We start from the raw sequence: 19,293 nt of genomic DNA, 5'->3' as shown, positions 1-19,293 counted from the left end.
TATCGATACAGTGCTTTTTAATATTGATACAGTATCATGAAATGAAATATCACAATATATTGCAGAACCGATATTTTCTTACAGCCCTACCTATGATGCAGTGAAATCTGACAGAACTTTGGTCGGTTTTTGTTGTATTGTTAATGCTGTTTTTGATTCCACTAGGGCTTTAGTTTGGTAAACTCACTGAACTTAAAGGTGCTAAAGTCTTTCGTGACCAATTTTTCATCAAATCCATCAAAACTTAGTCATATCCTCAGTATCGTGAATCTGTTAGTCTGTATGTGATTACTCACCTGAATGTCTTGCATCACGGTGTGCAGTTTCTTAGTTCCATCTACCAGAAACAAAACGTGTGTTTACATTCAGAGCCAGTAGGTCACTCAGGCATCTGAGGAATTTTGTCACAACATGCATTGTGGGAAATGGAGGCTCGCGCAGCCACCTGACAGCGGCAGCTGGAACAGACACAACGCGGAAACGTCAGGAGCTCCCTTCCCTCTATGCATATTCCTCCAGTCGTTTCCGCATTTCAGACGTTTCCGCGTGTTTGTTTCATCCATATACTGTACTTTCCGGACTATAAGCCGCTACTTTTTTCTCGTTTTGAACTCCGTGGCTTATACAGCGATGCAGCTTGAGTATAGATTTTTACAGGCTAACAGCCTCCAGGGGGCGCTCTAGCAGGAAGCACAAAAGTGAGACAGACAGGTAGAAGAGGTGATGAAGAGGGGAAGTTTGAATCTGAACTTTTAACAATCATTTTGTGTGTCATGCACAAACCCTCATCATGGAAAACACATGAAGAAATGCATATTTTGCAGCTTTTAAGTTAAAAGCAATCGATGTGTCTGTCCAAGAAGGAAATAGAGCTGCAGCATCGAAGTGCCATTGAGCAACAACAGAGGAGAGACGTAGAAGGAGTGTGACGGAGCCTTTGAGGATGTTCAACTGAAGAACACTGAAGAAGACGACTGCAGTGGTTTAATGAGCAGAAGAAGAGGAAGATACGGATGAATGACTTTTGTGGGTTTTTGAACCAGCCTGTTCCTGCCGTTTACTGCCGTGTTCCAGACACTGTGTGGAAAAAAGCAGTGAAGGATGGAAATAAACATTTAAATAATCTGTCCGTTTACCATCTATCTGTGGAAATATCTAATGTCACAACGTGGACACCTGCGGCTTATCGTCAGGTACGACTTAAAGTAAGGTGCGGCTTATATTCCGGTGCACCTTATAGAAAGTACAGTAATATCATATGGTTGCACTGCTGCTGTCAGGTGGCTGCGCAAACCTCCCTTTCCCGCAACGCACAAAATTCCGAAGATGGCCGAGTTCTGTTTGTAAACACACGGTTTGTTTATGGTGGATGACACTTTGAAATTGTTCACCGTAATGCAAGACATTCAGGTGAGTAATGACAGACAAACAGATTCGTGATGCTTAACATATGACTGAGGTTTGACAGGTTTGATGAAAAATTGGTCACGAACGTCTCCAGCAGCTTTAAATTCACTGAGTAAAAACTATATTTGTCTTCACATGGATCTATAACACCTACATCCAACCTCTCCCTTCACAGGTTGAAATGGTGTTACTATGGTAAATATGGTTATTTTCTCAGGCTGTTTGTGTTCTGTTTTTTTATGTAAAATGCTTTGGTTACATAAAGTCAGTGTTGTGAACCCGATGAATTACTAACTCTGATCTGTATCTGTATCTTTAAATTGCAGTAGAATAAAAGCTTCCCCTGAATCTAAAGACGTACGGCGTTTCAAAGTGACTTTCAGAAATAGCTCAGACTTGGTGAAAATCTAAATCGGTGTGCAGGCGTTCCTTTGTCCGTGTGGGCTTTTATCGGTTAAAGAGCAGAGCAGATACTCGCTGTAAAGTCTGTCTGCCCCGTCTGATCGTCTGATGTCTAATGATGAACACGATCAATAGCTCACCTCTGCACTGCACAACACAGACACAAAGTCCAACGGGCTCCCAAGGCCTCGATGTGGGCAGTCCACTCATGTGCACACAAATATAGACATACAAACAGACTGAGGAGCATTTAAGTGAAGAAAGCATCTGCTCCTTTTGAGGAACTAAACACACCACAATTCAGTGCAAATAAATAAAAGCATGCATTATATGTATATTGTGACAAATTTAATTTATGAAGAAACTGCAGATTTAATTTTTTTTCAAACTGGGTTGAAATCATATGTAATATTTGTGTTCAAGTCAATTAAACCGTTTCACTTTTTGTTCATTTTCTTCCATGTTATTTATTATTTTGTGAACTTTCTTATTCATTTTTCTTCATTTTTCTTCATTTTACTTGTAAATTATTTGTTTTTAATTTTGTTGCCAAATTTATTATGTTTTTCTTCAATTTCGTTCAGTTTCCGCATTCACTACGGAGCCTCTGAACGTCCAAATATGGTCATATCTGATGACCATGAAAAGATGAAGAACTGTATTTTACACCAACTGTTTACATGAATTGATGAGATTAGTGGATCAGGTATTAAACAGTTTCATCAGTGGATGGTTTGGTCTTTGAGTGTTTGACTAAATAAAAATTTGTTAATGTTATGAAATGATAAGTTTTCTTAATTTTTCAAGTATTTTGCTCATTTTCTCCTCACTTTAGAAGTATTTCTTCACTTTTATGCCATATTTCCAGGTTTTTTGGTAAATTTTTTTCATATTTTTCAAATATTTTGCTCATTTTACAAGTTTTCCTACATTTTACTCTATGAATATTTGAGGTAAAACTGCATTTTACACCAATTATTTACATGTATTAGTAGGGGTAGTGGATCAACACTTTAGATCAGTAGACAGTTTTGCTCGATGGTGGATGTCTGGGTTTTTATGGGTTAATTAAATATTATCCTGTTACATTTCGACGGCAGATAAAGGCGCGCTGTGGTCCTTCCTCCTTAAATAAAGCCTTTTAGCCCCCCTCTGTCGAGTGTTTCATGTGAAACGTTGTCTGAAGGTTGGCGTTGTGTTGCAGCAGCAGACGGTGTGTTCAGGGTCACTCTCCTCACCGTGCGACTGTTTCCCAGGAAGAAAAAATATTCAGCTCCACTTCATCTCTCCATTGACTCCCATGCATTCATACATTTAACATTTAGCTGGCTCGGGCCCTCTGGGGCCCCAAACATTATTCTGCTGTCAGTCACCCTGAAACACGGCCAGTAATGAGATTCCATCCAAAACCAACCTGCAGCATGAGAGGGAAATCACACCTACGCCCGCTAAATGATTGACAGCGCGTCGTCCTCCCATAATCCCACACTGAAGACACCAGAGACGCTCGCAGACAGGAGATTGTACCCCCTCCAAAAAACTCTCACATCTGGTATTCAGAGCGAGGCGTGAAAAGATGAGAGCCGGTCCCATCATCTTCATCATCAGCACCATCATCATCACCATCATCCTCAGTACAAACCAGCCGCAAAGACACAATCAAATCTCACATGAGCGTTTAAAGACAGACGGAGATCAGCGCGTTAAAGCACCGTCCCATCATGCACCTCACCCTGACACTCCAATATAACCCATGTTCAAGTAAATGAAACCCTTTCACTTGTTTTAAAGGAAAACACATTATTTACTTTCTTTTCATTGACGTTTCATTGAGTTCGTGTCAAGATTTGTCAGCTCAGTAACACGTCGATCCTTATGTCGACTGAAATATCATCTGCGTATGTTGTTGAGATTATTATTTTGCTTCTTAAAGTTTAATTTTTTGATAAAACACTGGCATCATAACTGGCCAACAATGTCCAGTGTCCACAGAGATGAAAGATCAGCCCTGATGTGAGGTTTGACCCAGATGGTCCAGATGTGATACAGGTTATCTGCAGCTTTAAGATGAATTTCTGACTTTTTAAGATGGTTTTCAAGTTATCTTTGGTCAAATTTCAAACCTTACATTCACATTAATAACAGTCTAACTGGCCTAATAATCATTATACACCAACATGCACAAAAAACAAACAAAACAACACACTAACATACACTAAAAATATGTTGAAATACACAAAAAATGCACTGAAAGATACAAAAATACACTGAAATGTGCGAAAAATGCTAAATTAGGGTATCTTCAGGTATGATGAAGCTGAATTCCTGACTTCTTAAGCTGTATTTCTTGTTGTCTTTGGTCAAATTTCAGACCTTCCATTCATATGAGTAACAGTCCAACAGGCCTCATGGTTATTATTAACCGACATAAACAAATACACTAAACTATACAAAAATACACAAAAAATGCTAAAAAATATGTTAAAATACACTAAAATATGCAAAAAATACGTTGAAATACACAAAAAATGCAATAAAATATACAAAAATACACTAAAATGCACAAAAAAAATGCTAAATTAGGGTATCTGCAGGTATGATGAAGCCGAATTTCTGACTTTTTAAGATGTTTTTCTCGATGTATTTGGTCAAATCTCAGACCTTCCATTCACATAAACAACAGTCCAACAGGCCTCAGTTATTATTCACCAACATACACAAATACAGTAAACTATACAAAAATACACAAAAAATACTAAAAACATGTTAAAATCCACTAAAACATGCCAAAACTATGTTAAAATACATAAAAAATGCACTAAAATATACATAAATACAGTAAAATGCGCTAAAAATGTTAAAATAAACACAGAATACACAAAAATACAATGAAATATACAAAAATACACTAAAATGTGCAAATAATGCTAAATTAGGGTATCTGCAGGTATGATGAAGCTGAATTTCTGTCTTTTTAAGATGTTTTTCTCGTCATATTTGGTCAAATTTCAGACCTTCCATTCACATAAATAACAATCCAACAGGCCTCATAGTTATTATTCACCAATGTACACAAATACACTAAACTATACAAAAATACACAAAAATGCTAAAAACATGTTAAAATACACTAAAATATGCAAAAAAAAAAAAAAAAGTTAAAATACACTAAAATGTGTTAAAATACACAAAAAATACACACAAAAAATGCACTAAAACATACAAAAATACATAAAAATGTGAAAAAAAATATGTTAAAATACACTAAAAAATACAGTAAAACATACTAAAAAATGCTAAATCTGCAGGTGCGGTGAAGCACATAACCTGAACTGTGCAAACCGTTCAGCGGGTCGGGTGGTGAATGATGATAAAAATCAATGGAAAACATTAAAAATGAAAATGAAAAACTAAAGAGTTTCAGTGTCGAGCGTTTTAACACAGACTAATACCGCCTTAAACTGGACCTTCAAGTATCTGTACTTTCCACTTTAACCCAAACTTAACTTTAGTTTAATGTGTTTTAAGTGAATTATCTGATACTTTTACTATTTATTAAACCTGAATTGATGAAACAATAATAGATGCACCACTATATGACGCAGATATAAACTGATATGGGTATGGTCATATCAGATGTGTTTTCATGTCAGGGTCATGTTCTATTAAAGTGTTTTTGTTTTTTCCATGAATGTGTATGTTTTGATCTGGGTTCATTCATAGATGCTTTGATGAAGGTCTGACAGATGTTATAATATTATCTATTTTCAATTAGTGCTAATGAACATTTCTTTCTTAACCAGAGGATAAAAAAACAACAAATAAACTAACATCAGTATTGGCACCGATCAAGAATTTTTCAATCAGTGCACATCAGTCCCTAAACGCTTAAAACAAAAAACGGAAAAAACGATCTGTTGGTGAATCCGTGGGTGAAAATCACACACAACAAACGCAACAAGATGTAAAATAAGTTATTCCAAAAATGTTTTCAGTGTTTTCTTTCTTGTCCATCCTTCTTTTATGGACTTTTGTCTCATACGTAGTTTTGTTGTGTCTTTCACATGATATTCATTTGGTTGCATCTTTTACATTCTCTTTTTAGTTCACTTTTGTCTTTTTACACTGCATGGTTCTACTTTACATCACATATTTAAGTGTTTCATTTTACATTCCACCTGGTTCCACTTCATTGTATATGTTAGTATTTTACTTTATACTCTGTGATGTTTTGATGTGAAGCTGTAGTCTACTTTACATGGTATTTTTTCAGTATCTCATTTTACATTCTGCGTGGTTCTACTTTATATCACATTTTTAAGTATTTCATTTTAAATTGTTATTGTTGTGAAGAACTGATGTGTGGATTTGTTACTGGTATTATTTGTTATAGGTATTATTTGTGCGAACGTGGTATACGATATTTTGTTCATGCTTTCTTTTCTTATATTCATCATTTCACAGGTCTTCTGTATTTCACTACTGTTTTTTTTTTTTCTGTAGTTTTGTTTGTTTTGTTTTTTTCTCTCTCTCTTCTTCTCTCGTTTACACAGTTCTGATTGTAGTTACTGTTTCTATTATAATTGTCTCCATGGTTGTTACTGTTTGTATTGTTGATACTTTCTTGTGAGGGTCTTCGCCACCTTTTCTCTTGTTCTCTCCCCTTCTTCTACCCCCCCCCCCCCCCCCCCCCACCCTCCATGTCAGGTTCGGCATCGAAATGTGGTTCAACTAAACTCATAATAAACACAGTAGAATATCAAAGGGCGCTTCATATACTTTATGAAGTTACCCTTGGCAAAGCAAATTTGTTCTGCACCAAAAGGAACCAGACTACCATTCTGCTGTTCGGACGGTGGACAAGACAAGTAGAAAGAAAAAAAAAAAAAAAAGTAGTGTGAGATACTCCCTGGTAAAATGTCCAAATAAAAGAGGATACACAAGCAAAGGTGTCAGAAAAATGGGCAGTGATGACTGGGAGTACAGTTGGTTTCAGCTGCTGCCTTATCGGTACAGACAGCTGCCTGTCAGCCAGCTGAGCCCATAAAAAGGAGAAAAAGAAGAAAAAAAAAAAGAAAAAAAAATTTAATTGTTATTGTTTTGTAAATGCGCAGTCTATTTACACTGTGTATTTCAGTATTTTACTTTCCATTCTGCGTCCTTCCTTTGTATATTTGTGTCTACTTGACGTCGTATATTTCAGTATTTTACTTTCCATTCTGCGTCCTTCCTTTGTATATTTGTGTCTACTTGACGTCGTATATTTCAGTATTTTACTTTCCATTCTGCGTCCTTCCTTTGTATATTTGTGTCTACTTGACGTCGTATATTTCAGTATTTTACTTTCCATTCTGCGTCCTTCCTTTGTATATTTGTGTCTACTTGACGTCGTATATTTCAGTATTTTACTTTCCATTCTGCGTCCTTCCTTTGTATATTTGTGTCTACTTGACGTCGTATATTTCAGTATTTTACTTTCCATTCTGCGTCCTTCCTTTGTATATTTGTGTCTACTTGACGTCGTATATTTCAGTATTTTACTTTCCATTCTGCGTCCTTCCTTTGTATATTTGTGTCTACTTGACGTCGTATATTTCAGTATTTTACTTTCCATTCTGCGTCCTTCCTTTGTATATTTGTGTCTACTTGACGTCCTATATTTCAGTATTTTACTTTCCATTCTGCGTCCTTCCTTTGTATATTTGTGTCTACTTGACGTCGTATATTTCAGTATTTTACTTTCCATTCTGCGTCCTTCCTTTGTATATTTGTGTCTACTTGACGTCGTATATTTCAGTATTTACTTTCCATTCTGCGTCCTTCCTTTGTATATTTGTGTCTACTTGACGTCGTATATTTCAGTATTTTACTTTCCATTCTGCGTCCTTCCTTTGTATATTTGTGTCTACTTGACGTCGTATATTTCAGTATTTTACTTTCCATTCTGCGTCCTTCCTTTGTATATTTGTGTCTACTTGACGTCGTATATTTCAGTATTTTACTTTCCATTCTGCGTCCTTCCTTTGTATATTTGTGTCTACTTGACGTCGTATATTTCAGTATTTTACTTTCCATTCTGCGTCCTTCCTTTGTATATTTGTGTCTACTCGACGTCGTATATTTCAGTATTTTACTTTCCATTCTGCGTCCTTCCTTTGTATATTTGTGTCTACTCGACGTCGTATATTTCAGTATTTTACTTTCCATTCTGCGTCCTTCCTTTGTATATTTGTGTCTACTCGACGTCGTATATTTCAGTATTTTACTTTCCATTCTGCGTCCTTCCTTTGTATATTTGTGTCTACTCGACGTCGTATATTTCAGTATTTTACTTTCCATTCTGCGTCCTTCCTTTGTATATTTGTGTCTACTCGACGTCGTATATTTCAGTATTTTACTTTCCATTCTGCGTCCTTCCTTTGTATATTTGTGTCTACTCGACGTCGTATATTTCAGTATTTTACTTTCCATTCTGCGTCCTTCCTTTGTATATTGTGTCTACTCGACGTCGTATATTTCAGTATTTTACTTTCCATTCTGCGTCCTTCCTTTGTATATTTGTGTCTACTCGACGTCGTATATTTCAGTATTTTACTTTCCATTCTGCGTCCTTCCTTTGTATATTTGTGTCTACTTGACGTCGTATATTTCAGTATTTTACTTTCCATTCTGCGTCCTTCCTTTGTATATTTGTGTCTACTTGACGTCGTATATTTCAGTATTTTACTTTCCATTCTGCGTCCTTCCTTTGTATATTTGTGTCTACTTGACGTCGTATATTTCAGTATTTTACTTTCCATTCTGCGTCCTTCCTTTGTATATTTGTGTCTACTTGACGTCGTATATTTCAGTATTTTACTTTCCATTCTGCGTCCTTCCTTTGTATATTTGTGTCTACTTGACGTCGTATATTTCAGTATTTTACTTTCCATTCTGCGTCCTTCCTTTGTATATTTGTGTCTACTTGACGTCGTATATTTCAGTATTTTACTTTCCATTCTGCGTCCTTCCTTTGTATATTTGTGTCTACTTGACGTCGTATATTTCAGTATTTTACTTTCCATTCTGCGTCCTTCCTTTGTATATTTGTGTCTACTTGACGTCGTATATTTCAGTATTTTACTTTCCATTCTGCGTCCTTCCTTTGTATATTTGTGTCTACTTGACGTCGTATATTTCAGTATTTTACTTTCCATTCTGCGTCCTTCCTTTGTATATTTGTGTCTACTTGACGTCGTATATTTCAGTATTTTACTTTCCATTCTGCGTCCTTCCTTTGTATATTTGTGTCTACTTGACGTCGTATATTTCAGTATTTTACTTTCCATTCTGCGTCGTTCTTTTGTATATTTGTGTCTACTTGACGTCGTATATTTCAGTATTTTACTTTCCATTCTGTGTCCTTCCTTTGTATATTTGTGTCTACTTGACGTCGTATATTTCAGTATTTTACTTTCCATTCTGCGTCCTTCCTTTGTATATTTGTGTCTACTTGACGTCGTATATTTCAGTATTTTATTTTCCATTCTGCGTCGTTCTTTTGTATATTTGTGTCTACTTGACGTCGTATATTTCAGTATTTTACTTTCCATTCTGCGTCCTTCCTTTGTATATTTGTGTCTACTTGACGTCGTATATTTCAGTATTTTACTTTCCATTCTGCGTCCTTCCTTTGTATATTTGTGTCTACTTGACGTCGTATATTTCAGTATTTTACTTTCCATTCTGCGTCGTTCCTTTGTATATTTGTGTCTACTTGACGTCGTATATTTCAGTATTTTACTTTCCATTCTGCGTCCTTCCTTTGTATATTTGTGTCTACTTGATGTCGTATATTTCAGTATTTTACTTTCCATTCTGCGTCCTTCCTTTGTATATTTGTGTCTACTCGACGTCGTATATTTCAGTATTTTACTTTCCATTCTGCGTCCTTCCTTTGTATATTTGTGTCTACTCGACGTCGTATATTTCAGTATTTTACTTTCCATTCTGCGTCCTTCCTTTGTATATTTGTGTCTACTCGACGTCGTATATTTCAGTATTTTACTTTCCATTCTGCGTCCTTCCTTTGTATATTTGTGTCTACTCGACGTCGTATATTTCAGTATTTTACTTTCCATTCTGCGTCCTTCCTTTGTATATTTGTGTCTACTCGACGTCGTATATTTCAGTATTTTACTTTCCATTCTGCGTCCTTCCTTTGTATATTTGTGTCTACTCGACGTCGTATATTTCAGTATTTTACTTTCCATTCTGCGTCCTTCCTTTGTATATTTGTGTCTACTCGACGTCGTATATTTCAGTATTTTACTTTCCATTCTGCGTCCTTCCTTTGTATATTTGTGTCTACTCGACGTCGTATATTTCAGTATTTTACTTTCCATTCTGCGTCCTTCCTTTGTATATTTGTGTCTACTCGACGTCGTATATTTCAGTATTTTACTTTCCATTCTGCGTCCTTCCTTTGTATATTTGTGTCTACTCGACGTCGTATATTTCAGTATTTTACTTTCCATTCTGCGTCCTTCCTTTGTATATTTGTGTCTACTCGACGTCGTATATTTCAGTATTTTACTTTCCATTCTGCGTCCTTCCTTTGTATATTTGTGTCTACTCGACGTCGTATATTTCAGTATTTTACTTTCCATTCTGCGTCCTTCCTTTGTATATTTGTGTCTACTGGACGTCGTATATTTCAGTATTTTACTTTCCATTCTGCGTCCTTCCTTTGTATATTTGTGTCTACTTGACGTCGTATATTTCAGTATTTTACTTTCCATTCTGCGTCCTTCCTTTGTATATTTGTGTCTACTTGACGTCGTATATTTCAGTATTTTACTTTCCATTCTGCGTCCTTCCTTTGTATATTTGTGTCTACTTGACGTCGTATATTTCAGTATTTTACTTTCCATTCTGCGTCCTTCCTTTGTATATTTGTGTCTACTTGACGTCGTATATTTCAGTATTTTACTTTCCATTCTGCGTCCTTCCTTTGTATATTTGTGTCTACTTGACGTCGTATATTTCAGTATTTTACTTTCCATTCTGCGTCCTTCCTTTGTATATTTGTGTCTACTTGACGTCGTATATTTCAGTATTTTACTTTCCATTCTGCGTCCTTCCTTTGTATATTTGTGTCTACTTGACGTCGTATATTTCAGTATTTTACTTTCCATTCTGCGTCCTTCCTTTGTATATTTGTGTCTACTTGACGTCGTATATTTCAGTATTTTACTTTCCATTCTGCGTCCTTCCTTTGTATATTTGTGTCTACTTGACGTCGTATATTTCAGTATTTTACTTTCCATTCTGCGTCCTTCCTTTGTATATTTGTGTCTACTTGACGTCGTATATTTCAGTATTTTACTTTCCATTCTGCGTCCTTCCTTTGTATATTTGTGTCTACTTGACGTCGTATATTTCAGTATTTTACTTTCCATTCTGCGTCCTTCCTTTGTATATTTGTGTCTACTTGACGTCGTATATTTCAGTATTTTATTTTCCATTCTGCGTCCTTCCTTTGTATATTTGTGTCTACTTGACGTCGTATATTTCAGTATTTTACTTTCCATTCTGCGTCCTTCCTTTGTATATTTGTGTCTACTTGACGTCGTATATTTCAGTATTTTACTTTCCATTCTGCGTCCTTCCTTTGTATATTTGTGTCTACTTGACGTCGTATATTTCAGTATTTTACTTTCCATTCTGCGTCCTTCCTTTGTATATTTGTGTCTACTTGATGTCGTATATTTCAGTATTTTACTTTCCATTCTGCGTCCTTCCTTTGTATATTTGTGTCTACTTGACGTCGTATATTTCAGTATTTTACTTTCCATTCTGCGTCCTTCCTTTGTATATTTGTGTCTACTTGACGTCGTATATTTCAGTATTTTACTTTCCATTCTGCGTCCTTCCTTTGTATATTTGTGTCTACTTGACGTCGTATATTTCAGTATTTTACTTTCCATTCTGCGTCCTTCCTTTGTATATTTGTGTCTACTTGACGTCGTATATTTCAGTATTTTACTTTCCATTCTGCGTCCTTCCTTTGTATATTTGTGTCTACTTGACGTCGTATATTTCAGTATTTTACTTTCCATTCTGCGTCCTTCCTTTGTATATTTGTGTCTACTCGACGTCGTATATTTCAGTATTTTACTTTCCATTCTGCGTCCTTCCTTTGTATATTTGTGTCTACTCGACGTCGTATATTTCAGTATTTTTACTTTCCATTCTGCGTCCTTCCTTTGTATATTTGTGTCTACTCGACGTCGTATATTTCAGTATTTTACTTTCCATTCTGCGTCCTTCCTTTGTATATTTGTGTCTACTTGACGTCGTATATTTCAGTATTTTACTTTCCATTCTGCGTCCTTCCTTTGTATATTTGTGTCTACTTGACGTCGTATATTTCAGTATTTTACTTTCCATTCTGCGTCCTTCCTTTGTATATTTGTGTCTACTCGACGTCGTATATTTCAGTATTTTACTTTCCATTCTGCGTCCTTCCTTTGTATATTTGTGTCTACTTGACGTCGTATATTTCAGTATTTTACTTTCCATTCTGCGTCGTTCCTTTGTATATTTGTGTCTACTTGACGTCGTATATTTCAGTATTTTACTTTCCATTCTGCGTCGTTCCTTTGTATATTTGTGTCTACTTGACGTCGTATATTTCAGTATTTTACTTTCCATTCTCGGCTGTTCTTTGGTAAAGCTTTGCTCTACTGATCGGAGCTGAAACAAAGGCAGATCTGCAGCTCAGTGTTTGTATCCGAGCCGAGCCGAGCTGCAGTCTCTGACCCTGACATGTTTCCTGTTCACTGGACGCCGCCGCCGAAAAACACAGGAGACCTTCCCATCATGCATTTCAGCAGCGGCAGCAGCAGGCAGGGGGGAGAAGAAAGAAAAAAGAGCGGCTGTAATATCACCACTTCTCTTTTCAAAAGGCTGCTGCAGTCACATCCATCCATCCATACCCCCCCACCACCACACATCTCCCCCCGATTCCTCCCCCACAGCCTCCGAGAAGAGAGGGGAGGGAGGGGGAATGAGATTAATACTCAGGGGGAGGACGAGAGGAGACGAGGAGGAGGAGGAGGTGAAAAGAGGAGAGGAGAGTGTGTGATTCCTCCTGGGACAGAGGGGGAGGAGGAGGAAAATACAGGGGATGACTTTCTCAGCTCACTCCTCACTAAGAGCGTTTCCATCCAGCTGTTTTCAGTCGCATTTTACATCCAACAGAAAAATTAACACCAGGAATCACACGATAATTACAATTAAACTCAAAACGCTTCAGAAAAGTTTTGACACGATTATGTGTTTATGTGCAGACTGAACCAAATAAAAAAAACAAAGAGTCTGTTCATATGTGAGGTCGAGGTAGAACACATTAATGATAAAACATATTCCTGAACGTGTGCATGTGTCGTACTGCCTTCAAAATATAACTACATTTTGTGATTTGAGGATGAAAATAAAGACTAAAAAGAACACAGCAGAGCAGGATAAGAAGAGACTGAACTGATTTTGTCCATTTAGATACATTGTTACTGTATTTGGAGCCTATTTATATCATTATCTTGTTAGTTAAATTTTTTAAATTATTGTTTTTTAAGTTTTACACTTACTGTCATATTAGAGCTGCTGAACATTACTTCCTTTTGTACATCACACTAAAACAAGTCCATAAAATGAATAAAATAACTGACAAAATCAACAAAAATGAGCCAAATAATAAACAACAAAACTACCAAATAATCAATAAAATGAAGATAAACCTGGAAATAAAGGCATTGCTGTATTTGATGCTTATTTACGTCACTGTGTCGTATTGTTCATGTACTTTTATTTCTTTTTTTTTTATATTTTTACACTTACTGTCATATTAGAGCTGCTGAACAGTATTTCATTTTTACATTTTTAAACAATGACTCATCTTATCTTGTACGTCCCACTGAAAAAAGTCATTAAAGTAAGTAAAATAATTGATAAAATGAACAAAAATTATCCAAATAATAAAAAAAAACAAATGTAACAAAATAGAGTGTAGAATGAAGAGAAATAAGGAAATAAAGGTAGATGAACTGTGATAAATGTTTTGGAGCACAAAAAGCCAAATAAATGAATTAACCAGATGATAAAAGGCAGAGTAAAAAATTAAACACTGTAAGAAATCAATTATCTTTAACTTTATCTGAAACGACTGATATTGACTGAACTTAAGATGTGCATTAAAGTACTAATACCTACAAAAAAGTGGAAAACTGAACATGAATCTTGGTCAACTATTGTATGTGTGAAGGTATTAAAGATCATAAACATCAGTGAGGACTGGAGATGATGCCAATAGTTGTTCAAATCAGATCTCAATGTTCACATACAGCAGTGGATTTGCATTTCATGTGTCTTTGTCAGATTTCCACTACTTCATTTTCTACTTTACTTCAGTTCTTTATTGTCCTAAATCAGATTAGGAAGATGGAAAACAACCTCATATGGATCATGTATTACAGTAATAAACAGCTGTAAATTACAATAATCCCATCTGTGACTTTCAGTATAAATTCAGTCCAACAGCTCTATTAATACTCTCCACACTTGTGTTTTTTTTTACATTTCTTTGTGTTCATTTTACTCCGTTGTTGGACTATTTATCTGTATTGTACAATTTTGAAGTTTCACAAAATCTTCATTGAGTTTAATATTGATCTTGTGAAACACTTAGAGCTGCATTTTGTATGAAAAGTGCATTATTAATAAATAAAGTAGAAGGAAAAGGTGCATAAATCTGCATTTCCTTTTGCAAATTTTCTGAAAATTCAGCTTAAATGTGTGATCCATATGGACAGAAACGTGAAATGAACTAAACTCTGAGCTGCCAAACCTGCTTTGAAAAAAAAAAAAAAACATATGAAGGAAAAATTGAGAGTACTTTAACGCTAACCGGAGTTAATTGTGTTGGTGCAGATAAACTTGGATACAAATGTGATCATTAGGCACTGACTTTGTCCAGTTTTGTCACTTCTTGTCTTGTTTTGTCCATTCATTGTGTGTGATGTTCACCCATGGATCATCTTTTCTAAGTGTTTTTGTTTCAGACGTAGAGGGATGCAAAATAAAAATAGATGATTCAACAGTTTGTAAGATTTAGAGCGTACAGACATTTGTGTTAAAATGTAGTGAGGATAAAGAAAAGTGAAGTCCATTAACCTCACAGTATCCAGGTGAACATATTATGCACACTTTGCACTTCATGTCATTAGAGATCATATTATTTTTCAATTAGTTTTAGGTCAGAATTCAAAAGTTGTTCATTTTTACATGATTTTTTAAATTCTGACCCATCCACTAAAATCATCCCATTGTAAACAGAGTTAAATTCCTACACTAACACCCTTCTACCACGTGAGTAAAAAATGCACATGGACACATTTGACCTAGCACAAAAAATAATAATGTATAATAACCAATGCTACTGTTAATCACTGACATATGCCAGGATGGATGGATGGATGGATGGATGAATAAATAAATAAATAAATAAATAAATAAATAAATAAATAATCCAATTTTTACGAAGTGTATTGAATTTTTTTTTTTTTTTTTTTAAATTTGCATCAGTGAATTGGCTTAAGAGCAGCTCTAAATGTAAAATGTCATGAGATAGCTTTTGTTATGATGTGATGGTACATAAATAAAATTTGGTTGATTAAAAAGAAAAAAATTCATTCACACATTTATGTGTTTTATTTTACTATATGATATGAGCTATTGTGCAAACACTATGCACTACCTCAATGTGTTAGCGATGTTCCACAAGCATATACTACATAAAACAGTCTTGTAGCATCATTGTAATTTAAATTGTTACTAACTATTTTTTATGTTTGTTTGTTTGTTTATTGTTGGTAAAGTTGTCAGAAAACTTGAATAAATAGAAGTTTAAATAAAGAAAAAGAAAAAGTTTGTTGTTTGTTTTTTCCATTAAAAAACATGGTTTGCTTGCATTACAAACATGGCCTTTAAAGGGTAAAAAAATAGGATGGTTTTTGAGCTTCTGGTATTTCAGTTTATGGCTCAAATTGTTGAAATACAAAAAAATGTTAAACAAGTTCAAAACAAACTATATCAAAAACTTTCTGACATTACTCGGACGCTGCGCAGATTACACACTTCAGGTGGTTAAAGGGTCTCTATGAGCGGGACAGCGAAGGGTTAAAGAAGTACTTGTGCTGTGTTACAAAGTCCAAACAACTCAAACAACTCCCAGTTCACTGGAAAACATCTAACTCTTACCAAGTGTGTCTTTGTCATTTCTAGTCAAAACATCTCATCACACTAAAAATAAGACAGATTCACCTAAAGAGTAACTTTTCAGTGAGATATAGGAACTGATTTTTAGACAATAAATTTGGAAAATCTGATTTCAAGAAATCCTACCAAGATAATTGTCACTTGTTCCATTGGCTGATTTTTTGCTTCAATTAAACAAAAAAAATCTTGAATTACGCAAAAAAAATCTGCCAATGGAACAAGTGAAAATTATCTTGGTAAGATTTAGATTTTGTTCCAGTGTTCATGTGGTTTAGTTTTCCATCAGTTTGCTTTAACCTGGACACACACCTGATCATTTCTAATCACTGTTTAACACACCTGTACCGTACTCCGACAGCACGGAAACACTGGGACACGTCACATTTACACACCTGTCTGAATAATAACAACACACACAGTCAGATATACGAGTCTAATAAAACCATGTGTGAGAGGGAGCGTGAAATCCATGCAGGACGGATCGACACGCCGCATGATAAAACAGAGGGAGTGTTACCTGTCGATGATGACGGGGTCCGACGGCGTCTCGTTTCGGTTTCCACAGCTCTTCTTATCACAGCAGCGACTGGCGGAAACACAACAACGCCACAATAAGAAGTCTGAACACACAAAAAAAACAACACAAACACTCTGATCTGGTTTTGATGGATGGATCCGGTCGGGACGTTTTTACAGCACATATTCCGATTGTTAAGGCCGAAAAGGCATGTTTTTAATTAGTAACATTAGAAAAAGCTGTGATTTATGCTCTGAATCCTGGTTCTATGGAATATATCCAAATTATCTCCAGTTTCCCTGTAGTTTCCTGGGTTTAAGTGGAGGTTTAGTGTGTATATGATTTGAGTTGTGTATTTGTGCATCATTTTGGTCCATATTAGTCCATATTATTTTGTCTGTGAAGTAAACACTAGTCCACATGTTCCTGTAGTATCTCATTTATTCCATAGACAAAAATTAGCAACATAATTTTTAAAATAGACACCAATTTGTAAAAAAATAAAAAAATAAATAAAAATAACAAAAAAAACAAAAAAATTAACAAAAATGCACAAAAAATGAATAAGAATAATCAACAAAATAGACAGAAAATGCACAAAAAATGAACAAAATAATCAAAAATTAGCAAAAATGTAATAAAATGAGCAAAAAATTAACAAAACACTCATCAAAATGGACAAAAATGCAAAAAAAAAAGAACAACATTAACAAACTGGACAAAAAGGCACGAAAAAATGAACAAAATGGGCAAAATAATCAATAAAATGATAATGATGAACAAAACCATCTGAAAAAATTAACAAAAATGCACAGTCATCAAAACGGACAACTCACTAGCCCTAGCAAAAAGAAAAACTCAGATCCAAGTGAAATTTCAAATGAATGAACACTGAGTAAAACAGTTTGGAGCCGTCATTCATTAGACTGTGGATCTGATTCAGGACCACATGTTTAAGACCAGACTCCATGTGATGTGTGAAAACCTAAATGGGACGGTTCAGACCATGTCTACGTGGTTTTCTTCTGGATCTGGTTTGTGGGTTCAGGTCTGTTTTTACTGTTGTGGTTCTAATGGATAAAACCGTCTCCTATCAGACGTTTTCATTCCATCTGTCACTGAATGTTTACCTGCACATGATCTCATGCGTCAGCAGGACTCGACACATCTCTGGGTTTTTGTCCTGACCTTCGTAGATGATGGCCTGAAACACAAACACAACCTGGTTTACAGAGCCCAGCTTACAGAACCCAGCTTACAGAACCCAGTTTACAGAGCCCAGCTTACAGAACCCAGTTTACAGAACCCATCTTACAGAACCCAGTTTACAGAGCCCAGTTTACAGAACCCATCTTACAGAACCCAGTTTACAGAGCCCAGTTTACAGAGCCCAGATTACAGAACCCAGTTTACAGAGCCCACCTTACAGAACCCAGTTTACAGAACCCATCTTACAGAACCCAGTTTACAGAGCCCAGTTTACAGAACCCATCTTACAGAACCCAGTTTACAGAGCCCAGTTTACAGAGCCCAGATTACAGAGCCCAGTTTACAGAGCCCAGTTTACAGAGCCCAGCTTACAGAACCCAGTTTACAGAACCCAGTTTACAGAGCCCAGATTACAGAGCCCAGTTTACAGAGCCCATTTTACAGAACCCAGTTTACAGAGCCCAGATTACAGAGCCCAGTTTACAGAGCCCAGTTTACAGAACCCATTTTACAGAACCCAGTTTACAGAGCCCAGTTTACAGAGCCCAGATTACAGAGCCCAGTTTACAGAGCCCAGTTTACAGAGCCCAGCTTACAGAACCCAGTTTACAGAACCCAGTTTACAGAGCCCAGATTACAGAGCCCAGTTTACAGAGCCCATCTTACAGAACCCAGTTTACAGAGCCCAGTTTACAGAGCCCAGTTTACAGAACCCAGTTTACAGAACCCAGTTTACAGAGCCCAGATTACAGAACCCAGTTTACAGAACCCAGTTTACAGAGCCCAGTTTACAGAACCCAGTTTACAGAACCCAGTTTACAGAGCCCAGCTTACAGAATCCAGTTTACAGAGCCCAGTTTACAGAACCCGGTTTACAGAACCCGGTTTACAGAGCCCAGTTTACAGAACCCAGTTTACAGAACCCAGTTTACAGAGCCCAGCTTACAGAACCCAGTTTACAGAGCCCAACTTACAGAACCCAGTTTACAGAACCCAGTTTACAGAGCCCAGCTTACAGAACCCAGTTTACAGAACCCAGTTTACAGAGCCCAGCTTACAGAACCCAGTTTACAGAGCCCAGGTTACAGAGCCCAGTTTACAGAACCCGGTTTACAGAGCCCATCTTACAGAACCCAGTTTACAGAACCCAGTTTACAGAGCCCAGTTTACAGAACCCGGTTTACAGAGCCCAGTTTACAGAACCCAGTTTACAGAACCCAGTTTACAGAGCCCAGCTTACAGAACCCAGTTTACAGAGCCCATCTTACAGAGCCCAGTTTACAGAACCCAGTTTACAGAACCCAGTTTACAGAGCCCAGCTTACAGAACCCAGTTTACTGAACCCAGTTTACAGAACCCAGTTTACAGAGCCCAGTTTACAGAACCCAGTTTACTGAACCCAGTTTACAGAACCCAGTGAACAGAATCCAGTTTACAGAGCC

General features: G+C 36.3%; 1 protein-coding gene across 2 annotated transcripts in view; it reads right to left on the bottom strand.

Annotated features, from left to right (window-relative positions):
- LOC115410671 (transcription factor COE3-like) overlaps nt 1-19,293 on the bottom strand; it is a 91,524-nt gene that overhangs the window by 63,157 nt on the left and 9,074 nt on the right. For both annotated transcript variants that reach the window (XM_030122415.1, XM_030122417.1), the window contains exons 5-6: nt 17,773-17,846; nt 16,643-16,711 (exon numbers count right to left, since the gene is read on the bottom strand). In XM_030122415.1, coding sequence (XP_029978275.1) covers nt 16,643-16,711; nt 17,773-17,846 — 143 coding nt within the window. The remainder of the gene's footprint in view (nt 1-16,642; nt 16,712-17,772; nt 17,847-19,293) is intronic.

The sequence above is a fragment of the Sphaeramia orbicularis genome, chromosome 19 (genome assembly GCF_902148855.1).
Source record: "Sphaeramia orbicularis chromosome 19, fSphaOr1.1, whole genome shotgun sequence".
Taxonomy (NCBI): Eukaryota; Metazoa; Chordata; class Actinopteri; order Kurtiformes; family Apogonidae; genus Sphaeramia; species Sphaeramia orbicularis.
Note: the sequence above shows the minus strand (reverse complement) of the source record. Positions and strands in the feature narration are given on the sequence as shown.